The sequence below is a fragment of the Herpailurus yagouaroundi genome, unplaced genomic scaffold (genome assembly GCF_014898765.1).
Source record: "Herpailurus yagouaroundi ecotype Mexico unplaced genomic scaffold, PumYag 185, whole genome shotgun sequence".
Lineage (NCBI taxonomy): Eukaryota > Metazoa > Chordata > Mammalia > Carnivora > Felidae > Herpailurus > Herpailurus yagouaroundi.
In genome coordinates this window covers 6,217,168-6,241,049 of record NW_024412416.1, presented here as the reverse complement: position 1 = coordinate 6,241,049, position 23,882 = coordinate 6,217,168, and the positions used below count along the sequence as shown (strand labels likewise).

The window sequence follows — 23,882 nt, the reverse complement described above, 5'->3', positions numbered from 1 at the left end:
TTTTTTAAATTTTTTTTTAACGTTTATTTTTGAGACAGAGAGAGAGCATGAAGGGGGAGGGTCAGAGAGAGAAGGAGACACAGAATCTGAAACAGGCTCCAGGCTCTGGGCTGTCAGCACAGAGCCCAACATGGGGCTCGAACTCACAGACCGCGAGGTCATGACCTGAGCTGAAGTTGGACACTCAACCGACTGAGCTACCCAGGCGCCCCTGGGGTGTTTCTTATTTTGCACTACAATGCAGGCTTCAGTGTCCTTGGAACATATATCTGTTTTTGTGCATTTTACAAGTATTTCTGTTAGGGGTTCCGGCAAGTGAAACTGCGAGGGTCAGAGGATTTCATGTGGAATTTTTATTCTTTTTAATGAGTGCCGATTTACTCTTTCAGGAAGGCTCTCACCTTACTCTTCAGCAGCCTCCAGTCCTGGCAAAAGATACAGTGCAAGGTATACTTTCTCTTCTCGGTGTACGCATATACTGACTAGGATGACAAACTTAGTTTAATTGCATGTATTTAAACAGCTGCATACAGTTCTAAATTATAATTTTATATGATCGTTGGTTAATGAGATACGTCCAGGTATCATATGTCCTAAGTCCAAATATGTCCTAAGAATATCTTAGAATAAGATATTCACACAGTCTCAAAATAACTGCATTCTGCAAAATCACGGGCCAGAAATCTTTATTTTATTTTTTTAATTAAGCTTTACACCCAACATGGGGGGGTGAACTCATGATCCTGAGATCAAGAGTTGCATGCTCTACTGACTGAGCCTTCCAGGTGTCCCTGGCCTGAAATCTTTTTTTTTTTTTTCTTTAACACCATTATTATGAAAGCCACAGAAAGGAAAAGAGGCAGTGAAACTGGTCTAGATGAAAGCACTTTAAGTGTGACAGTTGAATGCACTATATGATCCCTGCCTGGATCTTAAGTTCAGGGAGGCAAGAAGCCATAAGGGATATTGAGACAGTAAGAGAAATGTGAAGATTGGTAGTATGCTGGGTGATAGGCCCTTATTTTTTGTGGTGTTCCTACCTTACTGTGCTGTGTTCCTGGTGGGAAACTGTGTAAATGTAGAGAGTGATGGAGGGAGAAAACAAAACTTGACAGTTGGTGAATTTTAATGATGACTCTACGTGTAATGAATTAGTCATTGGCATTTTCTGTCAATGTTAAACTTTTATAAACTTGGGAAAACAAACCAACAAATCCAGCTTGGCTGTCAGATCATAAATGAGTTTCAGGCGTTTGTTTTTGAAACTTGGGTAGCACTGGTGTCCTTAACTTTAATGTCCGTCATTGATCGGTAGATATAAGGGCTCCTCCCAACTTGTGGGTCATGGTTTATTGGGGTTGTATTTAAATGACTTGCTCTCAGAAGAGTTACCGTGGTGAGTGAGTGAGTCGGCTTCCCTATAGGCCATCTTGCTTCGGATGAAGATGCCATCCTGCTGGCTTTGTCAGGTAGTTTTTGATTGATTCTTCAGCTACTTTCCTCAACTTTAAGTCTATAAATGGTCACACACTCCCATGTTCTGAAGTCAGGAAGAGAATTTAAAATAATGCAGCAAATTTGTGAAATACTCAAATCCACAGAGTGAAATCTGTGGATTTGAGAAGAACACTTTTTCTCCTTGGAGCCGAGGACAAAGCAGTAAAAAGGCCCAAAGTGAGGAAAATCCTCACAATTCTGGCATACATTAAAACAGACCCTGATCTACACTACCAGCCTCCTGAGGATTGTGTCCATTTTACAATGACGACAGACTCTGATTTAAGTGATGTGGGCCTTCCTTGTGTTCCTGAAAAGTTAGATTTAAATTGAATTTGTAAAAGTAAATAGTCTTTATGTACCCTATGAGTATAATATTTAATAAAATCCTGTTAGTAAATGTGAATATAGAAGCCAGTCTGTAGAATAGTTCCTTAAGCTTAATCAGCCGCTTTCTGTTTTGGATGTCTTTTCCCAGATATGGCATTTATTAGTGATAATATTTGGTGCTTTTGTTTTTTTTAATGCTTTCAGAAGTGACCAAAGTTCGAAGAAATCTCTTCAACCATGAAATGATTTCTCCTTCAAAGAGATTGGCAAAGCGGGGGTTGCCTAGAAGCCATTCTGTGTCGGTTGTGGAAGGTTTGGAGAATAAACTTAACAACTTGAAGAAGAAGACCAAAGGTATTATATTTTAGGGTAACCAATAGAAGGGGATTCTTGGATCCAAAGCAGTCTTCAGACTCTGTTGCAGAAGCTCATTGATCTCCTCCATTTTCCTCTCTGTGGTTACCATCAGTTTTCCCCTTGGGGTCTCTCTTCCTCCAAGCTTGGGTGAAGACTTAATCCTGGGATCTGGTCAGTCCTCTCCTACCTAGTCACCCCTACAAGTATCTGTTTGACAAACGAGTGAAAAAGAAATGAAGGATAATGACCAGTTTTTTTTCTAGTCTTTTGGGTGTTTTGGTTTTTTCTTTTTTGTTCTTGTAGTAATTGAGTAAAGAATGCAATTCACTGGCCTTCATTGTATTCGTGAAGTGGTGCAACCGTCATCACTAATTCCAGATTGTTTTCATCACTCCAGAAAGAAACCACATATCCAATACAGTCACTCTCCCGTTTCCCCCAACTTTCCCAGCTGTAGGCAACCACCAGTGTACTTGCTGTTTCTGTGGATTCACCGCTTGTGGATATTTCTTTTAAGTAGAGTCATATACTATGTGGTCCTTGTAACCAGCTTCTTTCACTTAACATAATGTTTTCAAGCTTTATGTACAGGTTGTAGCACATCTCAGCACTTCATTTCTTTTTATTGCCATAATACACTATTGTGTGGATAAACTGCCTTTTATTTGCCCATTCATCAACTGGCGGACATTTGAGTTGTTTCTACTGTTCAGCTGTTAGGAATATGCTTCTATAAACACACACAAGATTTCACGTAGACGTGTTTTTAATTCTCAGGCACATGCCTTGGAATGAAATTATAGGAACATATGGTAACTCTGTGTTTAACTTTCGAGGAATTACCAAATTGCTTTCCAATGTGGCTGTACCATTTCACGTTCCCGCTGGCAATGTGTGAGGGTTCCAGTTTCCCCACACCTCCCCCCACCTGTGGTCTCTTTCTTTGATTCTCCCCATCCTCCTGGGTGTGCAGTGGTAGCTCATTGTGGTTATGAGTTGCATTTCTCTGATGACTGGTATTGAGCATCTTATCCTGTGCCTGCTGGCCATTTGTAGATCTACTTCAGAGAATGTCTATTCAAATCTTAGCCCATTTTCTAATTGGGTTGTCTTTTTACTGTTGAATTATAAGGATTCTTTATGTATTCTAGATATTGGGCCCTCATCAGATACATGATTTGCGAATATTTTACCTCGTCTGGGGGTTGTCTTTTCATTTTCCTTGATAGTGCTCTTTGATACACAAAGTTTTTAATTTTGGTAAAGTCCATTTGAAAGCAGTTTGTGAATTTTTGTCATTGCTCATGTGTTTGGTGTCCAAACTTAGGAAAAAAAAACCGAACAGAATCCGCTTTTAACTTTAAACAGTTACGTTTCAGTCTTTGATCCATTTGGAGTTAACTTTTGTGCATTATTTTGTGTGAGATAGGAGCCCAACATCGTTCTCTCATATATGGCTATCCAGTTGTCCCATTAGTTGAAATGGCTTCTTTCCTCATTGAATTGTCTTGGCATCTTAGTCAAAGTCAATTGACCAGGGGTGCCTGAGTGGCTCAGTCGGTTAAGCATTCGATTCTTGGTTTTGGCTCAGGTCATGATCTCACGGTTCATGAGATCAAGCCCTACGTTGGACTCTGCTGACAGCACAGAGCCTCTTTGGGATTCTTTCTCCCTCTCTCTCTGCTTCTCCCCTGTTTGCTCACTCTCAAAATAAATAAACTTTAAAAAAAAGTTAATTGACCATATATATTAAGGTGTTAATTTTTTTAAATTTTATTTAAATCCAAGTTAGCTAACATATAGTGTAATAATGATTTCAGGAGTATAATTTAGTGATTCTTCACTTACATATAACATCCAGTGCTCATCCCAGCAAATGCTCTCCTTAATGCCCATCACCCATTTAGCCCATCTCCACACTCTTAAGGTTTGCCTCACTTCCTCTTTTTATTTTTCCTTTTCTTCCCATTTTGTTTCTTAAATTCCACATGAGTGAAGTCATATATTTATCTTTCTTTGCCTCTTTCGCTCAGGATAATACACTCTAGTTCCATCCATGTTGTTGCAAATGGCAAGATTTCATTCTTTTTGATCACCGATATTCCATTGTGTGTATATATCACATCTTCTGTATCTATTCATCAATCAATGGACATTTGGGCTCTTTCCATAACTTGGCTTTGGTTGATAGTGCTGCTATAAACATTGGGGTGCATGTGCCCCTTCGAATTAGCATTTTTGTATTCTTTGGATAAATACCTAGTAGTGAAATTGCTGGGTCTTAGGGTAGTTCTATTTTTAATTTTTTGAGGAACCTCCCTACTGTCAGAATGGCTACACCAGTTTGCATTCCCACCAGCAGTGCAAAAGTGTTGCCCTTTGTCTGCATCCTTGCCAACACATGTCATTGCCTGAGTTGTTAACGTTAGCCATCCTGGCAGGTGTGAGGTGGTATCTCATTGTGGTTTTGATTTGTATTTCCCTGATGATGAGTGATGTTGAGCATCGTTTCATGTATCTGGTAGCTATCTGGATGTCTTCTTTGGAAAAGTGTTCATGTCTTTTGCCCGTTTCTTCATTGGATTATTTGTTTTTTGGGTGTTGAGTTTGATAAGTTCTTTATGGATTTTTGGATACTAACCCTTTATCTGATATGTCATTTGCAGATATTGTCTCCTTTTCCATCAGTTGCCTTTTTGTTTTGTTGATTGTTTCCTTTGCTGTGTAGAAGCTGTTTTCTTGATGAGTTTGTAGTGGTTCATTTTTGCTTTTGTTTCCCTTGCTTCCAGAAACGTGTTGAGTAAGAAGTTGCTGCTGCTGAGGTCAAAGAGGTTTTTGGCTGCTTTCTCCTACAGGATTTTGATGGCTTCCCATCTTACATGGAGTTCTTTCATCTATTTTGAATTTATTTTTGTGTCTGGTGTAAGAAAGTGGTCCAGGTTCATTCTTGTGCATGTCGCTGTCCAGTTTTCCCAGCACCACTTGCTGAAGAGACTGTCTTTATTCCATTGGATATTCTTTCCTGCTTTGTCAAAGATTAGTTGGCCATACGTTTGTGGGTCCATTTCTGGGTTCTCTACTCTGTTCCATTGATCTATGTGTCTGTTTTGGTGCCAGTACCATACTGTCTTGGTAATTATAGCTTTGTAATACAGCTTGAAGTCCAGAATTGTGATACCTCCAGCTTTTGTTTTCTTTTTGAACATTACTTTGGCTATTTGGGGTCTTATTCTGGTTCCATACCATTTTAGAATTGTTTGTTCTAGCTCTGTGAAGAATGCTGGTGTTATTTTGATAGGGATCGCATTGAATATGTAGACTGCTTTGGGTAGTGTCAGCATTTTAACAATTTGGTTTTTAAACTTTTTTATATGTGTATTTATTTTGAGGGAGAGGGAGAGAGAGAGCATGAGCGGGAGACAGAGCATGAACAGGGGGAGGGGCAGAGAGAGAAGGAGACATAGAATGCGAAGCAGGCTCCCGGCTCCAGGCTCCGAGCTGTGAGAACAGAGGCCGATGCAGGGCTTCAATCCACGAACCATGAGATCATGAGCTGAGCCGAAGGCAGATGAGCCACCCAGGCGCCCCAACAATTTAATTGTTTTTTAAATGTTAGGTAGAAGTCAGCAGTAAAGCCATCTAGTCCTGAGTACTTCTTTGTGGGAAGGTTTTGATAACTACTTCCATCCTTTCACTTGTTACATACAGGTTTATTCAGATTTTGTTTCTTCTTGAGTCTGTTTGCAGTGTTTGTGTCTTTGTAGGAATTTGTCCATTTCTTCTTGGTTATCTATTTTACTGTTACACAGCTGTGCACCGTATTCCCTAATAGTCATTTGTATTTCTGCGAGCTCAGTAGCAATGTTCCCTCTTTCATAGTAGTTTGGGTTTTCCCTCTCTTTTCTTGGTCAGTCTAGTTAAAGATTTGTCAATTTAGGGGCGCCTGGGTGGCGCAGTCGGTTAAGCGTCCGACTTCAGCTAGGTCGCGATCTCGCGGTCCGTGAGTTCGAGCCCCACGTCGGGCTCTGGGCTGATGGCTCGGAGCCTGGAGCCTGTTTCCGATTCTGTGTCTCCCTCTCTCTCTGCCCCTCGCCCGTTCATGCTCTGTCTCTCTCTGTCCCAAAAATAGATAAACGTTTAAAAAAAAAAAAAAAAAAGATTTGTCAATTTAACAAAGACGGGAGTAGAGTTGAGTGATTCTTCACTAAAAAGCACTGGGTGTTTTATGGTTCTTCTCAAAGAACCGACTTTTGGTTTCATTGGTTTTTCTGTTGTTTTTTAATTCTTGATTTCATTTATTTACTATGTAATCTTTACCATTTCCTTCTACTTGCTTTGATGTTAGTTTGATCTCTTTTACCTTTTCAGGCTTAGGTTATTGATTTGAGATCTTGTTTTTTAATACAGGCATTACAGGTACAAATTCCCTTCTAAGCACTACTTTAGCTGTGTCCTGTAAGTTTGGGTGTGTTGTGCTTTCATTGTCATTATCTCAAAATATTTTCTAATTTCCCTTGTGATTTCTTCTTTGGCCCATTGACTATTTATGTGTGCATTGACCTTCATGTATTTGTGAGTTTCCCAAATTCCTTCTGTTGTTAATTTCCAATTTCACTCCATTGTGGTTGGAGAACAAACTTTGTATTTTAGTCTTATTAAATTTGAGACTTATTTTATGCTCTTCCATTTGACCTATAATGGAGAGTGTTCTGTGTGTGCCTGAGAATAATGTGTATTCTGCTCTTATTGGGTAGAGTGCTGTACTATCTCTGTGACCTGTTTATTTTATAACTGAAAGTTTGTACCTCTTAATTCCCTTTATCTATTTCACCCACCCCCCACGCACCTCCCCTCTGGGGACCACCAGTTCTATGTATTGAGGAGTCTGGTTTTGTTTTTTTAGGTTCCACATATAAGTGAAACCATATGGCATTTGTCTTTCTCTGACTTAGTTCACTTAGCAAAATACCCTCTAGGGCCATTCATGTTGTCACAAATGTCAAGATCTCATTCTTTTTTATGGCTGAGTGATATTCCATTGTATGTATGCCACATCTTCTCTATCCATTCATCTATCAATGGGCATTTGGGTTGCTTCCATATCTTGGCTATTGTAAAGTTGCAATAAACAGAGTTGTGTGTATATCTTTTTGAATTAGCAGTTATCATTTTCTTTGGATAGATACCCAGTAGTGGAATTATACTGGTGAATTATATGATAATTCTGTTTTTAATTTTTAAATGAACTGTCATTGGGCATTAAGGAGGGCACTTGTTGGGATGAGCACTGGGTGTTACATGTAAGTGATGAATCACTAAATTCTGTTCCTGAAATCATTATTACACTACATGTTAACTAACCTGGATTTAAATAAAAAATAATAATAGTCCAAAACTATAAGGTTTAGAATCAAGATATGTATGTATATATATATATATATATTAAAAAATCAAGAATTTCCTCTACAAAAAAAAAAATAATAATAAAATAAAGGAACCTTCATACTGTTTTCCCCAGTGGCTGCACCAGCTGGTATTCCCACCAACAGTTCTAAGGGTTCCCTTTTATCCACATCCTCACCAACATTTGTTATTTCTTGTTTTGATAGTAGCCATTCTGACAAGCGTAAAGTGACCTATCATTGTAGTTCTGATTTCAGTTTCCTTGATGATGAGTGATGTTTGAGCATCTTTTTATGTCTCTGTTGGCCATTTGTATGTCTTTGGAGAAATAGCTGTTCAGGTCCTCTGCCCATTTTTTAATTGGATTATTTTTCTGGTGTTGATTTGCATGAGTTCTTTATGTATTTGGGATACTAACCCCCTATTGGATATGTCATTTGCAAATATCTTCTCTCATTCAGTAGGGTTGCCTTGTCGTTTTGTTGGTTTCCTTTGCTGTGCAGAAGCTTTTTATATTTCAGTGTAGTCCCAAAGGTTTATTTTTGCTTTTGTTTCTCTTGCCTGAGGAGACATACCTAGAAAGAAGTTGCTGATGTCAGGTTACTGCCTGTGTTCTCTTCTAGGATTTTTATGCTTTCAGTTCTCACATTTAGGTCTTTAATCCATTTTATTTTCATATATGGCATAAGAAAGTGGTTCAGTGTCATCCTTTGCACGCAACTATCCGGTTTTCCCAGCACCATTTATTGAAGAGACTCTTTTCCCACTGTATATTCTTGCCTCCTTTGTTGTAGATTTACCACATAAGAGTGGTTTAGTTCTGGGCTCTGTATTGATTCTTTTGATCTGTGTGTCTATTTTTGTGCCAGTACCATACTGTTTTCATTATAGCTTTGTAGTATATCTTGAAATCACAGGTTGTGATACCTCTAGATTTGTTCCTTATCAAGATTGCTTTGGCTAATTGGGATCTTTTGTGGTTCCGTACAAATTTTAGTATTTGTTCTAGTTCTGTGAAAGATGCTGTTAGTATTTTGATAGGGATTATCTTAAATCCGTAGATTGCTTTTTGTAGTATGGAAATTTTAACAATATTAAATCTTCAAATCCATGAGCATGGAATATCTTTCCATTTATTTGTGTCCTCTTCAATTTCTTTTATCAGTGTTTTATACTTGTCAGAATACAGGTCTTTCACCTCCTTGGTTAAGTTTATTCCTAGGTATTTTATTCTTTTTGGTGCAGTTGTAAATGGGCTTTTTTTTTCTTCTACTTTGTTACTAGTGTGTAGAAAGGCAACAGATTTCTGTATATTAATTGCAATCCTGCACCTTTACTAAATTTATTTATCGGTTCTAGTGCTTTTTGGTGGAATCTGTAGGGTTTTCTATATATAGTATCATGTCATCTGAAAATAGTGGCAGTTTTAATTCTTCCTTACCAATTTGGATGCCTTTTATTTCTTGTTCAATTGCTACAGCTAGGAGTTCCAGTGGTACTGTGTCGAATAAAAGTGGTTGATACTCTTGTCTTTTTCCTGATCTTAGAGGAAAAGCTCATTTTTCACCATTGAGTATGATGTTAGCTGTGGGTTTTTCGTCTATGGCCTTATTACTTTGAGGTATGTTCCCTCTAAACCTACTTTGTTGAGAGTTTTTATCATAAATGGATGCTGTGGTTTGTCAAATGTTTCTTCTGTGTCTATTGAGACGATCATACAGTTGGTATTCTTTCTCTTGTTCATGTGAAGAATCACGTTGTTTTGCAAATATTGAACCACGCTTGCATCTTTGGATTAAATCATACTTGTGGTGAGGGATTTTTTTAATGTATTGCTGGATTCGGTTTGCTGATATTTTGTTGAGGATTTTGGCATTTTTGTTCATCAGAGATACTGGGCTGTAGTTTTTTGTAGTGTCTTTGGTTTTGGTATCAGGGTAATGCTGGTCTTGTCAAATGAATTTAGAAGTTTTTTTTCCTCTTTTATTTTTTGGAATAGTTTGAGAATTAGGTTTCTTTTAATAATTTTTATCACTTTGTTGACAGTCTCATTTTGTTCATACATTGTTTTACTGATTTCTTTATTTCTTTGTGATATTCTTGAGTCATTGAGCACATTTAGAAAACTTGATTTACTGTCCTTGACCAGCCATTCTGATGGGTTTTCTTAGTGACGGTCTCCATCAAATTCTCCTTTTCCTGTGGATGGGCTCTATGTCCCTGTTCCTTTGTATATTTTGTAATTGTTTGTTGAAGATTAGATATTCTGACTATTACAATGTGGCAACTTTGGAAACCAGATTCTCCCACTCCTGAGTGTTTGCTCCTCTTCGCATATTGAGGACTTCAGCTGTCTCTGTTTTCCAAACAGAGACATGTAGTCCATATTGTGTGTGGTCACCGAAGTTTCTGTTCTGTTATCTCTGGTTTGCCAGTAACCTGACCAAGATTTCCTTAAATGTCTGACTCTTAAAAGGGAAAAACAAGAAAGTATTCTTGTCCCTTTAAATATTCCCATAGCCATCTTGGGAAACGCAGCTGCCTCCTGGAGGTCCCAAAACCAGAGCAAGTGTCTGCGCCCGCCCATCAGGGGTCCATCGGATTAGCCACACAACCCCAAGTTTGGAGGACAAGGTGTCTGCCCTACCATCAGCCACCTGCTCCCGGAGTGTCGGCCCCTCTCCCCACAGCTGCGGTGAGGCTGGGGAGAGGAGGTCAGAGCTTCATGCGTGGTGTTCCCTTACCAGAAATCAGCAGCATCTTCCTTGCACAGATCCTGTCCCTCATTGTTGCCAGTAGCTCCTTGGGTTCCAGAGTTCTAAAATACTTGATCCTGATCATTTCCCACCCCCCACTCCCCTGCCAGCTTACTAGCTGTTTTGGTGGAGAGACCAACCCCTAGCTTCTTATGGCACTATTTAGTGTAACATCACTCCCTCTGGAGATTACAATTCCTATCTTCTAAGAGCCTAATTCAGATTAATACCAACTTCATTTGAGCAGTATTGAAAAACTTTGCTCCTATAAATACCGTTCTGTTTCCTACCCCCTCCTTTGTGCTCCGTTGTTATACACATTACATCTTCGTACACTCTATGCCCATCAACATCAATTTATAATGATCACTTTATTTTTCAACTCCTAGGAGAAGAGAGTTACAAACGGAAACTGCTTCTGTGCTGTACGTCGTATTTCTTTATCTAGTTCCTTCCCTGGTGCTCTTTGATTCTTCCCATGGATTTGCCTCACTCTTAATTTTTTTTTTTCAACGTTTATTTATTTTTGGGACAGAGAGAGACAGAGCATGAACAGGGGAGGGGCAGAGAGAGAGGGAGACACAGAATCGGAAACCGGCTCCAGGCTCCGAGCCATCCGCCCAGAGCCCGACGCGGGGCTCGAACTCCCGGACCGCGAGATCGTGACCTGGCTGAAGTCGGACGCTTAACCGACTGCGCCACCCAGGCGCCCCAGGATTTGCCTCACTCTTGAGTGCCCTTTGCTCTCAGCCTGAAGGACCCCCTCTAGTATTACGCATGGGGCAGGTCTGCTACTGAAAAGTTCTGTTTTTTGGGGGGGGGGGGGATTTGTTTTTAACCTGGGAATGTGCTAATTTCTCCCTCATTTTGAACAATAATTTTGCTGGATATTCAATTCTTGGTTGAGTCTTTGCCCTTTCAGCGCTTTTCTTTTTTTTTTTTTTAATGATTGTTTTTGAGAGAGTGCGAGTGGGGGTAGAGACAGACAGACACACACGCAGAATCTGAAACGGGCTCAGGCTCTGAGCTGTCAGTACAGAGCCCGACGCAGGGCTCGAACCCACGGACCACGAGATCGTGACCTGAGCCGAAGCTGGACACATAACCGACCGAGCCACCCAGGCACCCCTGCGTGTCTCTTTGTTTATTGACAACTGGACGTAACATAATAAGGCACTTCTGACTTCTCCCCTCCAGTGTTTGTTGTTCTTGTTACTGCTTTTGTTTGGTGACTTTCCTGAACTAATTCTTTAAAGTCTGTATTCTGTCATGTGTGGCCACTGACATCTGCTCACTTAGCTTAGCGATCCAGCTAATGATTGGACAGATTTTCTTTGATGCCTGGAACCAGTAAGTTTCTCAGCCTTTGCTGAGGGCCTTTGGTGCGTTGGCTCATTTCTTCAGTACTCAGCCAGGCAGTGTATATTTCTCTCTGCTTTTCTAGAGCCTCAAGGTGAGCAGTGGGTGACAGCTTAGGGCCTTCTTGGGTTTACCCTGGGCGTGCACACAGCCCTGCATTGCATGGAGTTTTAGGTCCCAGGAATATGTTGAAGGTTTGTTGAGTCCTCCATAGACACCTCATTCCCTAGTTTCCCCTTTTACGCTTTTGGTTAGCTTGTTGTTTGCCCCAGCTGTTATCACTCCCCTAGGCAGCTGTGATGTTCACAAGTGCTGCTGGTTGGTTTCAGTAAGTGCTCCCTGGAAAAAGCTCATTCATACTGGGTGAGTCCTGAGGTCAAACAGAGACTACTTGAGCCCGTGAGATTTTGCTTTTGCGGGGGAACTGCCAGACAGGTCAGATAATGACATCTGTGAATGGGGCTTTGGAGGAGCTCCAGTCTCATTTGGCCCTGTTCACACACAGGCCCCTGGGCCGTTGGTCTGCAGAGTGATTGCAGGCTGTTGGTTTTCAAGGCTACAGGGCTGGGGGCGCTGGGGCAAGATAAAGTTCCATGGACTTGGCTGCTGTTACTGGGATTCACTGTTTTTCTTGGATAAACACTCCATGGATTGTTGCAAACTAGTTAATTTCCAGAGTTCTGAAAAGGCTGATTTTGCCCATTTTTGCCCAATGTTCTCGTTCCTTTTGTGGAAGAGTTATTTCAGAGGTTCTTACACCACATTCCTGCCGACATCACTTCTCTTCCTGGTCACTTCTAATTCCCTCTAAACTAGTCCTCCCGTGATCAGCTTGGTTTACATACCCCACTGCGGAAATGCATGCCGGCTAGATGGCTCTCGCTATTCAGTATCTTAATATCTGTGTGGCATGTCAGCACTTTCATACTCTATCATTTCATCATAAATATAAGAAGCACTGGTGAGATGGATACTTATTAGTCCTGATTAAATATTTTTTTTTCAGAATTGCTTATTAGAATTTTACAGTATTTTACACTAGCTTATTATTTAATCTCTAATGCTGATTGACTGTTGTATCATGGTATCATGTTAAATTAAGTCCGATGGTTAGACGTTAGCCCCAAAACAATCAAGAGCCCCTCCGGTAAAGACAAACAAAAACCACTCCAGGTGAGTAGTAAGCCATACAGAATTGCAGACTGCTCGCTTTGCCTTGCTGCCACTTCTTGATAAGGTTAAATGAAATTGATGCTATTTACATTTTAGGTTATCACAAACTGCTGACTAAGAGTGTGGCTGAGACTCCAGTACATAAGCAGGTCTCCAGAAGGCTTCTTCATAGACAAATCAAGGGCAGGTGAGTAACATCCTTGCCTAGCTACTTTGTGTAGTCACACAGCCTTGCTAATGATCTTGTGGGCCACTGTCCACCTTCTCGGAGCCCCTGTGACTGATGTCTTAACTGTCTTATTACTAAAGAGTATTCAGCATTCTGTAAATTCTGAGGGCTAGAGAATCATACAGAATGCACTCTTTTGCGTCACCTCTTTCACTTGGCATAATTATTTTGAGATTGGTCCATGGTGTTGTATGTATCCATATTTCTTCCTTTTTGGGGTGGTGAGGGGTTGCTGAGAAGCAGTCCATCAAATGGGTATTCCACATTTATAAACTTTTTTTTTTAATTAAAAAAATTTTTTTTAACTTGTTTTATTTTTTTTTTTAATTTACATCCAAATTAGCATATAGTGCAACAATGATTTCAGGAGTAGATTCCTCAGTGCCCCTTCCCCATTTAGCCCATCCCCCCTCCCACAACCCCTCCAGCAACCCTCAGTTTGTTCTCCATATTTAAGAGTCTCTTCTGTTTTGTCCCCCTCCCTGTTTTTATGTTATTTTTGTTTCCCTTATGTTCATGTTTTGTCTCTTAAAATCCTCATATGAGTGAAGTCATATGACACTTGTCTTTCTCTGACTAATGTCACTTAGCATAATACCCTCCAGTTCCATTCACGTAGTTGCAAATGGCAAGATTTCATTCTTTTTGATTGCCGAGTAATACTCCATTGTACATATATACCACATCTTTATTCATTTGTCCATCGATGGACATTTGGGCTCTTTCCATACTTTGGCTATTGTTGATAGTGCTGCTATAAACACGGGGGTGCATGTGTCCCTTCAAAAGAGCACACCTGTATCCCTTGGATAAATGCCTAGTAGTGCAATTGCTGGGTTGTAGGGTAGTTCTATTTTTAGTTTTTTGGGAACCTCCATACTGTTTTCCAGAGTGGCTGCACCAGCTTGCATTTCCATTATAAACTTAAAAAAAATTTTTTTTCAGAGAGCGTGTATGCATGTGCTCACACATGGGGGAGGAGCAGAAGAAGGAGGGAGAAAACCCAAGCAAGCTCTGTGCTCAGCCACCCACACAGGGCTTGATCCCAAGATCCTGGGATCACGACCTGAGCCAAAGTCAAGAGTCTGGTGCTCAGCTGACTGAGCCACCCAGTCCTCCCCTGCACAATTTTAAAAACCATTCTTCATGGCATCTGGGTGGCTCAGTCATTTAACTGTCTGATTTCTTGATTTTGGCTCAGGTCAGGACCTCATGGTTGTGAGATCAAGCCCCATGTTGGGCTGTGTGCTAAGTGCAAAGCCTGCTTAAAGATTCTCTTGGAGCGTCTGGGTGGCTTAGTCACTTAGGCAACTGACTCTTGGTTTCGGCTGAGCTCGTGATCTCATGGTTTATGTGTTCAAGCCCCACGTCAGGCTCCGTGCCACCTGCTTGGGATTCTCTCTCTCTCTGTGCCCCTCCCTTGTGCACATGCTCTCTCTCAAAATAAACATTTTAAAAAACCTTCAAAAAAATTCTCTCCCTCTCAGCTCCTCCCCTCACATGCTCACACTTTCTCTCTAAAAATAAAAAACTTAAAAAAAAAAAACCCACGCGGGGCACCTGGGTGGCTCAGTCGGTTAAGCTTCTGATGTTGGCTCAGGTCATGATCTTGTGGTTCATGAGTTCAAGCCCCATATCCGGCTCTCTGCTGTAAGCACGGAGCCTGCTTCTGATCCTCTGTCTCCCTCTCTCTGCCCCTCCCCTGCTTTCTGTCTCAAAAATTAGAAAACAAAAATGCAAAAGCATCTGTCATTACATGGAGGGGTCATCATCACTGCTGGACCAGGCTGCAAGTTTAGGATCTCGGCTCAGCCTATGTGTGTGGTGGGCCACAGTTTTCCATGGTAGTTAGTGTCTGAAAGTTTGTCGTGCTAAGCTGCCCCTTTCCTGGCTCTTTGGCTAGAGAAAGCTGACTTTTCTTAGGGCAGTTTTGGTACCTGTTGGCATATTTGGGTTATCTATTTCCCCAGCACCCAGTCCAGGATCCAGGAAGCAAAAAGGGAACTCTCTGGGAGCTCACTGCCCTGTCTCTCTGGGTCCTGGGATCCCCAGCCACCTGCCTCTTCTTGTCACTGTTTAATCTGTAGTTCATTTTTTTTTTTTTAATTTTTTTTCAACGTTTATTTATTTTTGGGACAGAGAGAGACAGAGCATGAACGGGCGAGGGGCAGAGAGAGAGGGAGACACAGAATCGGAAACAGGCTCCAGGCTCTGAGCCATCAGCCCAGAGCCCGACGCAGGGCTCGAACTCCCGGACCGCGAGATCGTGACCTGGCTGAAGTCGGACGCTTAACCGACTGTGCCACCCACGCGCCCCTGTAGTTCATTTTAATATAACATCCAGGGTTTTTAGCTGAACTTAACAGGAATAATAGGAAGGTTTCATCTTGACATTATTTGTGTACAGATTTTACATACTTGTGCAAGTTATCTACAGGATAAATTGCAAGGAGAGAAATGGGTGGGTTAGAAGGCATGCATATTTTTAATTAATTTTTTTGTTGTAAAACCACTTTCCAAAAAAGTGTTCTAACCATTTTACTTGCAACAGTAAAGTATATGAGAGTGCTTGCCAACACTGGTACTCTTAAGCCCTGTGGTCTCTGTTGCTTTGTGAGGCTTGTGGTGCATGAACCATGAGTGATACTAAATAATCCCTATGCTTGTTATTCATTAAGGTCCTCGGAGCCTGGTCCTGATATTGACATAGTCGAAGAGTCCCCAGAAAAAGGAGCAGACGGTATTACCTATGTTTGTTTTGTGCTGTTTTCTCTAGTTTCTTTGAAAACCCTCTATTTGTGGTGGTGTTCAGCATGTCCTAAGATATTGTGCAGACACTATGACAGCTCTGGGCCTGCAGTGTAGATCAGTAAATGTTTATTAGTAAATGGCCTTTTACACAGAATTTCCTGAGGGAATTTCTGGAGAAACCTTTTTACACAGTAGGAACAGAGGTCAGGGTACGGGCTAACACGGGGTGATACAAAGTGCCGTGGCTTCTTTTTAAAGTACATGTAATTCAGGGGTTTCCAAAAGCAAACATTTTGTTTTTTCCAAAAACAAAGTCATGTTTTTAATGACTCAAGTAATTTGTTTATTGTAGAAAAATCAGAAAAGTAAAATAAAAAATAGAGAAGTCAAGTTAAAAAAAAAAATTTTTTTTTTAACATTTATTTATTTTTGAGACAGAGAGACAGAGCATGAACAGGGGAGGGTCAGAGAGGGAGGGAGACACAGAATCTGAAACAGGCTCCAGGCTGTGAGCTGTCAGCACAGAGCCCGACGCGGGGCTCGAACTCACAAGCTGCGAGATCGTGACCTGAGCCCAAGCCGGACGCTTAACCGACTGAGCCACCCAGGCGCCCCAAGAAGCCAAATTTTTAATAATTGCTTGGTAATCCCACAACTCAGAAATACTTAACGTTTTAGCTTCACTGATACTCTGACAGGTGTCGTTGCTACACAAATGTATGTATCATAAACATGAAAACTGCAATTTTTAAATTTAAAAAATTTTTTGCAGAAGTCACACTATATAAACCCTTTTTTCACCCAGTATCATGGTTAAAAGGGTGGCAGTTTGAGATTTCCAAAGGTCACAGTCTGGTAGGTCAGTGGTTTTTCTGAACTTTGTTGGAGCCATATGTCCTACCCCTTGTAACTCTGTTACACTTCAGAAGTCTCAAGGTCAGTAATTTGTGACAGTCCATTTTGTATGTGGTATAACATAAATTTTACCCATTTCATACACAGGCAAATGTAAAAAGCTTGTGTTTCTCCCTGGTTACTAACTGTGATTCTGGTTTTGTAGACATAAGCTTGAGACGAAGTCCTCGAATCAAGCAGTTGTCACTCAGCAGGACAAATTCTGGTTCCTTCTATTCTGCGTCTCAGCCCAAGTCTCGAAGTGTGCAAAGAGTTCACTCATTCCAGCAAGACAAATCAGGTAACTTGCTTGCCCACCGCCTAGTTGTGTGCCTACTTGGCGGGAAGTATTTTTGGGAAAAGAAGTATAAAACTTGGCATTTCCTTTCTTGATATTGGAGCGGTACAACAGGCATATTCAGTAGAGGTTTAGAGTGATGGACGATCCATGACATTCACTAACAGTGTCCTTCCTTTGGATTCCTACAGCTGGTCATTCATACTATCCTTTCGGTAATTTATTCATTCAACAGGTAAATTACCTGTTATTTCCACCATGTGTTCACATTCTACACTCGGGTCCTAGGTGGAAGGGGATACCTGTTTGTCCTTCATTTTTTCATCCATCATTAGTTTGGATCATCAGATAATGTGTTTTTGTATTTACAAATTAAATTCTTTTACTTGCCTCACATAAGGGCTGAGGTAACTATGCAATCTTATTAAAAGTCCAGATGGCAGCAATAATTGGGGTTGCTGGCGTAATTAGGTGGGATCCCCCACTCCCAGTAGCTCGAAAAAAATTGTTTTCTTGTATGGACTGGCTGTTCTGTTAGTATTGGGAGGGCAGAAGTTGAGAAAGAATTACTGTTTTTGACTTGCAGACCAAAGAGAAAAATCTCCAAACCGAAGTATTCGTTCTCCCAAGAGCCTGCTTTTTGGGGCATTGCATGAGATGGTCAGTCCTTCTGAGAAGGGTTCAGCTCGACTTCAGAGGACTTCAAGAAGCACATTGGGTTCTGAGATACCTACAGCTTATCAGGTATAACATTTCTATAATGTTTAAAATAGTGTGGTCTTGTGGGGGGAAACAAACATGGCCCAGAAAACCCACTGAGACCATTAGGGACAAGAAAGCAGGTGATCTGTAGATGTTAATACGTATTTGGGGGTGGTTGGGTTGATCGAGATGAATGGTTATTGGGTATATAGGGATGTAAGGCAGCAGTTTGGCTGAGGCCAAGGTGGTAGGAGAAAACAGAAATGATCTCATCTAGTCTCTTGGTTTCGTCCACCATTTTTATCATACACCACGTGTAGATCTTCCTGAAATGTACAGGCATCATTCATCTGTTGCCCTTACACTACCCACCCAATCCAGTCATCCACGTGAGAAGCCTGAGTCACTCCCAGACATAGCCATTTATACCGATTCCCTTTTCTCCATCCCTGCAGTTCTGCCCTATTCCAGTTCTGCCTGGAACATTTCAACTGTCTTTTCCCTCTTCCCTCTCAAGTCCATCCTGCCCCCAGAGGCCAGAGTGAGCCTTTTTTTTTTTTACATTTATTTATTTTTGAGAGAGCACAGTGGGGGGAGGGGCAGAGAGAGAGGGAGACACAGGATCCGAAGCAGGCTCCAGGCTCTGAGCTGTCAGCACAGAGCCCAACGCGGGGCTTGAACCCACAAACCGGGAGATCATGACCTGAGCCGAAGTTGGATGCTTCACCCACTGAGCCACCCAGGCACCCCCTGGAGTGAGCTTTCTGACTGCATCACTTTGCTTAAAGCTCTAGAGACCTGTTGTTAAACAGGGTTTTCTGAAAATGGAATCCTTATGTTAAAAAATAATTTTTATTTGGAAACCCAATAAACCGCTTAGAGTTTGTGGCAGGACACTCAGCTATGGAGATGGGTTTGAAGACCACAGATTTACGGAACCAGGTTCAGTCCTCTCCAGATGGGCATGGGCCTCCATCGGCTGGCTCTGGCTCCCACTCTCCCTCTGCTCTGTCCTCTACCTTTCCGGTGACGTCAGGCTGCACATAGGTCCGCATGCAGCTGCTGGTTTTCGTTTTAGGCAGAGAAAATGATAGAGCAAAGGCACCAGGGGCACCTAGGTGGCTCAGTTGGTTAAGCGTCCGACTTCGACTCAGGTCATGATCTCACGGTTTGTGAGTTCGAGCCCCGGGTAGGGCTCTGTGCAGACAGCTCAGAGCCTGCTTCCGATTCTGTGTCTCCCTCTCTCTGCCCCTCCCCTGCTCACACTCTGTCTCTGTCTCTCAATAATAAATAAACGTTAAAAAAATTTTTTTTTTTAAAAAGGCACCAAAATTACCTCTTCCCTGCTTTCCCACCTTTTGCATTTACCTGCTGGTACCCATTCTTAATGACCTAACTCACTGTTCCTGTCCCCCCTTCAGGCTAGCTGGGTTAGACAGTCCTCTCTTGTGCTGCCAACACGTGTTGTCCCACGCACATCCCTGTCGGTGCGCTGGTGACACTGTTACCATCTTTCTGTACCCCATTCCACGTGAAATACCCACTAGACCGGGATTCCCTTGAGATGATCGTGATGGGTGTCTGACCTGCTTTACCTGTTGGAGTGTTTAACTGCATTTTGCCAGAAGGAAGGGAGATTTTTTGCTGGGGAGTGTTGTTCCTGAGACGTCGTCTTTGTTGCTGGACCTTATGTATCCGTCTATTCCATACTCCATCCCCACCCCACCCCCCCGCCACGGCCTGACACATGACGGGTGTGTAGCAAGCACATGTTGAAGGCAGGTGAACAGCAGCTGATGTGACACCTAGAAGCGACTTCAGGAAGGGAGCAGGAGTGGTGCGGTGGAAGAGACCGTGGCAGTAGTGGAGTGATCCACCATCGAAGGCAAAGCGTGTTTTAGCTGTAGTATGCATCTGAAGAAAATTCTTGGTCTTAGGACCAAGATCAGATTTGGTGCTTAGTGCTAGGAAAAGAAAAGTGCGCATCATGTTTTGGAAATTGAAATGTGCCACTGTCTGAAATCCAGGTTAAGGATTTCCCATGTGCCTTTCTGATTGTCTTAGAGGTGACTCAGATGCTCTGTAGAGCATATGGGTGATGACATTCAGGCACTGAAATGAGCATTTCTTTACAGACTCCCAAGAAGAGTAACCGGAAATCTCCAAGCTCTTCTAAAGTGACGCCGAGACGGTTCCCTCGTATGCCACGAACTCCACTGCGCACCCCTGAAAGGTGGCAGAAACCCCCTACTGAAGTGACCCCTGCGAAACAGGCCATTTTTGAGGAGTCCTTAAAAGACTCCTCACAGGACTGGGGCTCACCATCTCAACCAAAAGTCACTCCTCAGAAAGGCTGCTCCCTGGCTAAAGGAGGAACCTCTCCTCTTGAAAAGAAGATCCCAAGAACCCCCGGAAGGCCAGGTGGTCAGCCAGCTGGATTTCTGCGGAATTCTACTTGGCCACTCTCGGTGACCTCCAGTCCAGAAAGCACCCCCTGCCCCGCAGCCCCCAACGGGACTGCAGGTCTGAGTCCTGCCGGGTCCTCTCCGCGAGCGGCAGCCTCGGAGGTGCGGGGAGAGACACCTCCGGACCAAGAGCACCACCGTCCCTGTGTCCCGGGGGCCTCCCAGGCAGGGGAGCTAGCACAAAAAGGAAAGGAGAAAGCCGCCTCCACCCCCGGGAGCCCGGGGATGACAAGTCTGGTGCCTCCCCCATCTCCTCCTCCAGAGAAGCCTTTCACCTTTCCCTCAGGCAAGGTTTCCAAGAAGAGTCCATTTCGGAAATTTTCGACGAACTCTCCTTCCCCTGGAGAAATGGACTGGAGAGAGCCCTGGAAAGCCCCCAATGTAGCCTCACCTCTCTCCTGTCCTGCTTCCTCAACTCCTCCCAGAATCCTGCAGAATGCCCAGTCTGACCCCGCACCCCCTCTGCCCCCCTCTAAAACTGGAAAAAGGTGCAGAGGGCCCTCGGATCTTGCAAGCAGCTTCCTGGAACACCAGCCTAGTGCCTCTGCTGCTCCTAGAGAGGCCCCAGCTGACAACCCAGCTGCCAGCACAGATGCCAGAAAGGACCAGAAGGAAGTGAGCCTTTCTCTTCGGTCTTCCCCTGAAAGACACAGCTACCCTGGGCTTGGCTTCAGGAGGGACTGGCGTCTGTCCTCTCCTCTGCTGATGGCGAGTGACACAGAGTATCTCACTCCCCTGGACGAAGCACAGCTTGACGGCAGTGACGGCTTGAAAAGTGATGTGGCACCAATGGGAGAGGAGAGGCAGTCAAGGACGATGGTTGCCAAGGAGAAGTCTTCTCCGTCGAGCCCTGGGGTTCTTCCATCCCCTCGTTCCTGCGGGCCTGGTTCTCCCCCGACACCTTCCTACGACCTGCGCTGCACTGCAGACAGAAGGCAGCGCCAGGCCGCCGCGCAGCTGGAGGATCTGCAGGCGTCAGCTCGGCTTCCAGAAGCCCCCGCCAGCCCGCAGACATACGAGGTAGAGCTGGAGATGCGAGCTTCTGGCCTGCCCAAGCTTCGCATCAGAAAGATCGACCCCGGCTGTCTGTGTGAAGCTGAGTCCCTACGAAGGGCGGGGAGCTCCCGGGGCGACGAGAGCTCCCTCCCTGGTGTTGGCCTGCCCCGGGCTGGCAGGTCCTCAGGGAGACCCGAAGCCACCTATGTGTCTCCCCCCTGCCTCCGCCCCTCACACAGCACCCCTGGCAAGAGCGGGGGACAGATGTACATCTGCCAGTCCTGTACCCCCACCCGCGGCCCCTCTAGCACCCCCTCTCCGTTTCAGACAGACGGCAGTGTTCCTTGGACCCCGTCTCCCAAGCACAGCGGGAAGACCACTCCGGACACCATCAGAGACTGGCCCCGCAGGAAGCGGGCAGTGGGCAGCAGCTCTGCTGCGAGGAGTGAGGTCAGCGCTGACCTCCCTGCAGGGGTGTCCCTACTCGAGCCGGAGAGGAGGGAGCGAGGCCCCGAGCTCAGCATCAGCAGAACTCGCCTCTTGGGGGATTTTGAGCTCGAGGGGGTGTGCCAGCTGCCCGACCATTCGCCTCCCGGGGACAGTGTGCCGAAGGCCGAGGAAGCCTGCTCTTGGGGACAGTTTGGGCTGGGTTCCAGGAAGAGGCTCCTTCCTGCTGAGGAGGAAATGGAGTGTCAAGCAAAAAGAGCGTGTGACGGGCAGAGAGGAGACCCAGAATTCAGCAAGAGCGAGGAGCGGTCTCCGGGCGTGAGCGTGCTGTACCTGCCCTCCACGGGGGACGACGAGGTGTTCTTTTCAGGTGAGGCTGCCGCCGTGGGTTTTGGGGGTTGGGGGGAGCGCCTCAGAGCTGCTCCTTGAAGAGGCCCGGGCCCCGTGGCATGGGGTACCACGGAGCCGTGCTCACCCTGCGTCTCTGTAGGTTCCACGCCTTCTCCCGGCTGTGCCGTGCGGAGTGGCGTCTCTGCCAGCGGGCTGCAGGCCCTGACCCAGTCTCCACTGCTGTTCCAGGGGAGAACGCCTTCCTCTCGGTGGAACGATGCCAGAGGTAATTGTTCACGGAAGGTCCTGAGGAGTGACTGCTGGGTGCCTCCCCAGGGTCAGCTCGGGGCTGCCAGGCCGTCTGGGGAAGGAGTTCTAGGGAAGGCCGGGGTCTCGGGACAGAGGACCGTCCCTGCAGGGTCCCGTGCTCTTCCCAAAGAATGGTTCTAACCCCATGGTGTAGTTAAGTGCAGGCCTCAGATCCTGATGTGTTTTCTTCAGCTTCTTGAAACTGTGACAGATGTGGACATCCCACATCCTGTGTGGCGGGAGCGTGTGGAGGAGAGGGGTGGGCGGCACGCTGGCGGCTTTCCCACAGCGGGTTCCACGCTTCTGTACTGGAAGCTTCTGTGGTAGATGGAGGACTGGCTGTCGTGATCAGACTCGAGGCTTCCCTTTCCTCGACCCCATGGCTTGCGTCTGCTGAGTGCATGGGTTAGAAAGGGCTCCTGGAACTAAAGGGGAATGCAGGAGTGGGGGGCCTTTGGTGGTTCTTCTCCCTTGACACTCAGACATAAATCACGTGAAACAGCATAAACCCCACAATCTGAGCCAAAAAGAATGTACAGACCCAGCTGAGGGAGTTCAAACTGCAGTACTTAGCTTTTTCCATTATTTACTGCCGTCCAGTCAGTGCTGACGGGTGGGGGGCGCTCACGCAGCCCGAGAACCTGCAGGCAGTGCTGGTGTCAGTCCGTCTTCGGGTGTAGCCTCTCCAGTTCAAGCCCGTTTTCTTTTGTTCTGTCCTCAGTGACTTCCTGCCCACTAAGTCTTTCTGCCTTTCTCTAGATGAGGATATGGATGTTTTCCCGGCCACAGCAGAAGACTCTCCTTTCAGCCGAGCCTTCTCCAGGAGACGCCCCATCAGCAGAACTTACACACGGAAGAAGCTGATTAGCTAGTGAGGCTGGAACCGGTCGGGGGACTTAAAACTTCAAACACTACGGAGCGTGGCCGGAGCCACCGTGTCCCCAGCACAGAAGACGTGTTCTGAGCGGTCTTCTCCGGGTTGGAAGTTCCAGGCTGCTCTCTGTCCCACGTAACCCTGGGCTTGCTGCACAGAAACAGGAATCGCCAGGGCTCAGTGGAGCCAAGGGAGTTCAAAAGAGGAAGCTGCAGTCAGCCCGGTCCCCATGCCTCTTTGTGGTCAGCTGTCACAGTCTTTACTCCCTCTCCGGAAATCCAGCCCTACCCCTCCTTAGGGAGGTGGTGTCGCTGGGGCTGGGAGTCAGGAAGCAGGCAGGAACTGTAAGACCAGGCGCTCATTCCAGCCCTGCCCTCCGAGAGACCAAGGCAAGTCAGTCGCCCCCCCCCCCCCCCCAGCCCCTTCATGGGTTCTTTATGAAGCTGCCGTTAGGCTGGGCCCCGGAGATCCCGGCAGGGCTCGCGAACTAAAGCACCACACACAAAGCTGAAGGTGGTGGCAGACAGAATAAATTTCTTGCCTTCCCCGTATAATAATAAAGTCCTCTCTTGCTACTCAGTGCATTTCTGCTTACTCACCAGGGCTGAGCTCTGGTGGTTCCTGGAGCAGCCACATCCCCGGGTCTGCTCTGAAACTCAGCCAGTGCCCAACGGTCCTCACCGTGAGTGGGGAGACGCACCGGAGTCACACA

At 44.7% G+C, this 23,882-nt stretch overlaps 1 protein-coding gene and 1 long non-coding RNA gene across 4 annotated transcripts in view; one reads left to right on the top strand and one right to left on the bottom strand.

Annotated features, from left to right (window-relative positions):
• The window catches only part of TICRR (TOPBP1 interacting checkpoint and replication regulator), a 95,190-nt gene extending 71,441 nt beyond the window's left edge, over positions 1-23,749 (top strand). For all 3 annotated transcript variants that reach the window (XM_040493667.1, XM_040493665.1, XM_040493668.1), the window contains 9 exons: positions 390-447; positions 2,032-2,181; positions 12,972-13,062; positions 15,783-15,844; positions 16,916-17,050; positions 17,634-17,791; positions 19,885-22,027; positions 22,148-22,273; positions 23,056-23,749. In XM_040493667.1, the coding sequence (XP_040349601.1) occupies positions 390-447; positions 2,032-2,181; positions 12,972-13,062; positions 15,783-15,844; positions 16,916-17,050; positions 17,634-17,791; positions 19,885-22,027; positions 22,148-22,273; positions 23,056-23,168 (3,036 nt within the window). In that variant the 3' untranslated portion in view covers positions 23,169-23,749. The remainder of the gene's footprint in view (positions 1-389; positions 448-2,031; positions 2,182-12,971; positions 13,063-15,782; positions 15,845-16,915; positions 17,051-17,633; positions 17,792-19,884; positions 22,028-22,147; positions 22,274-23,055) is intronic.
• On the bottom strand, positions 3,092-19,891 carry LOC121042400 (uncharacterized). Its single transcript, XR_005796173.1, has 3 exons — positions 19,086-19,891; positions 9,365-9,368; positions 3,092-3,102 (listed from the first exon to the last, which is right to left on the bottom strand). It is a non-coding gene; the product is annotated as an uncharacterized LOC121042400 (long non-coding RNA).
• Positions 23,750-23,882: the final 133 nt, after the last annotated feature.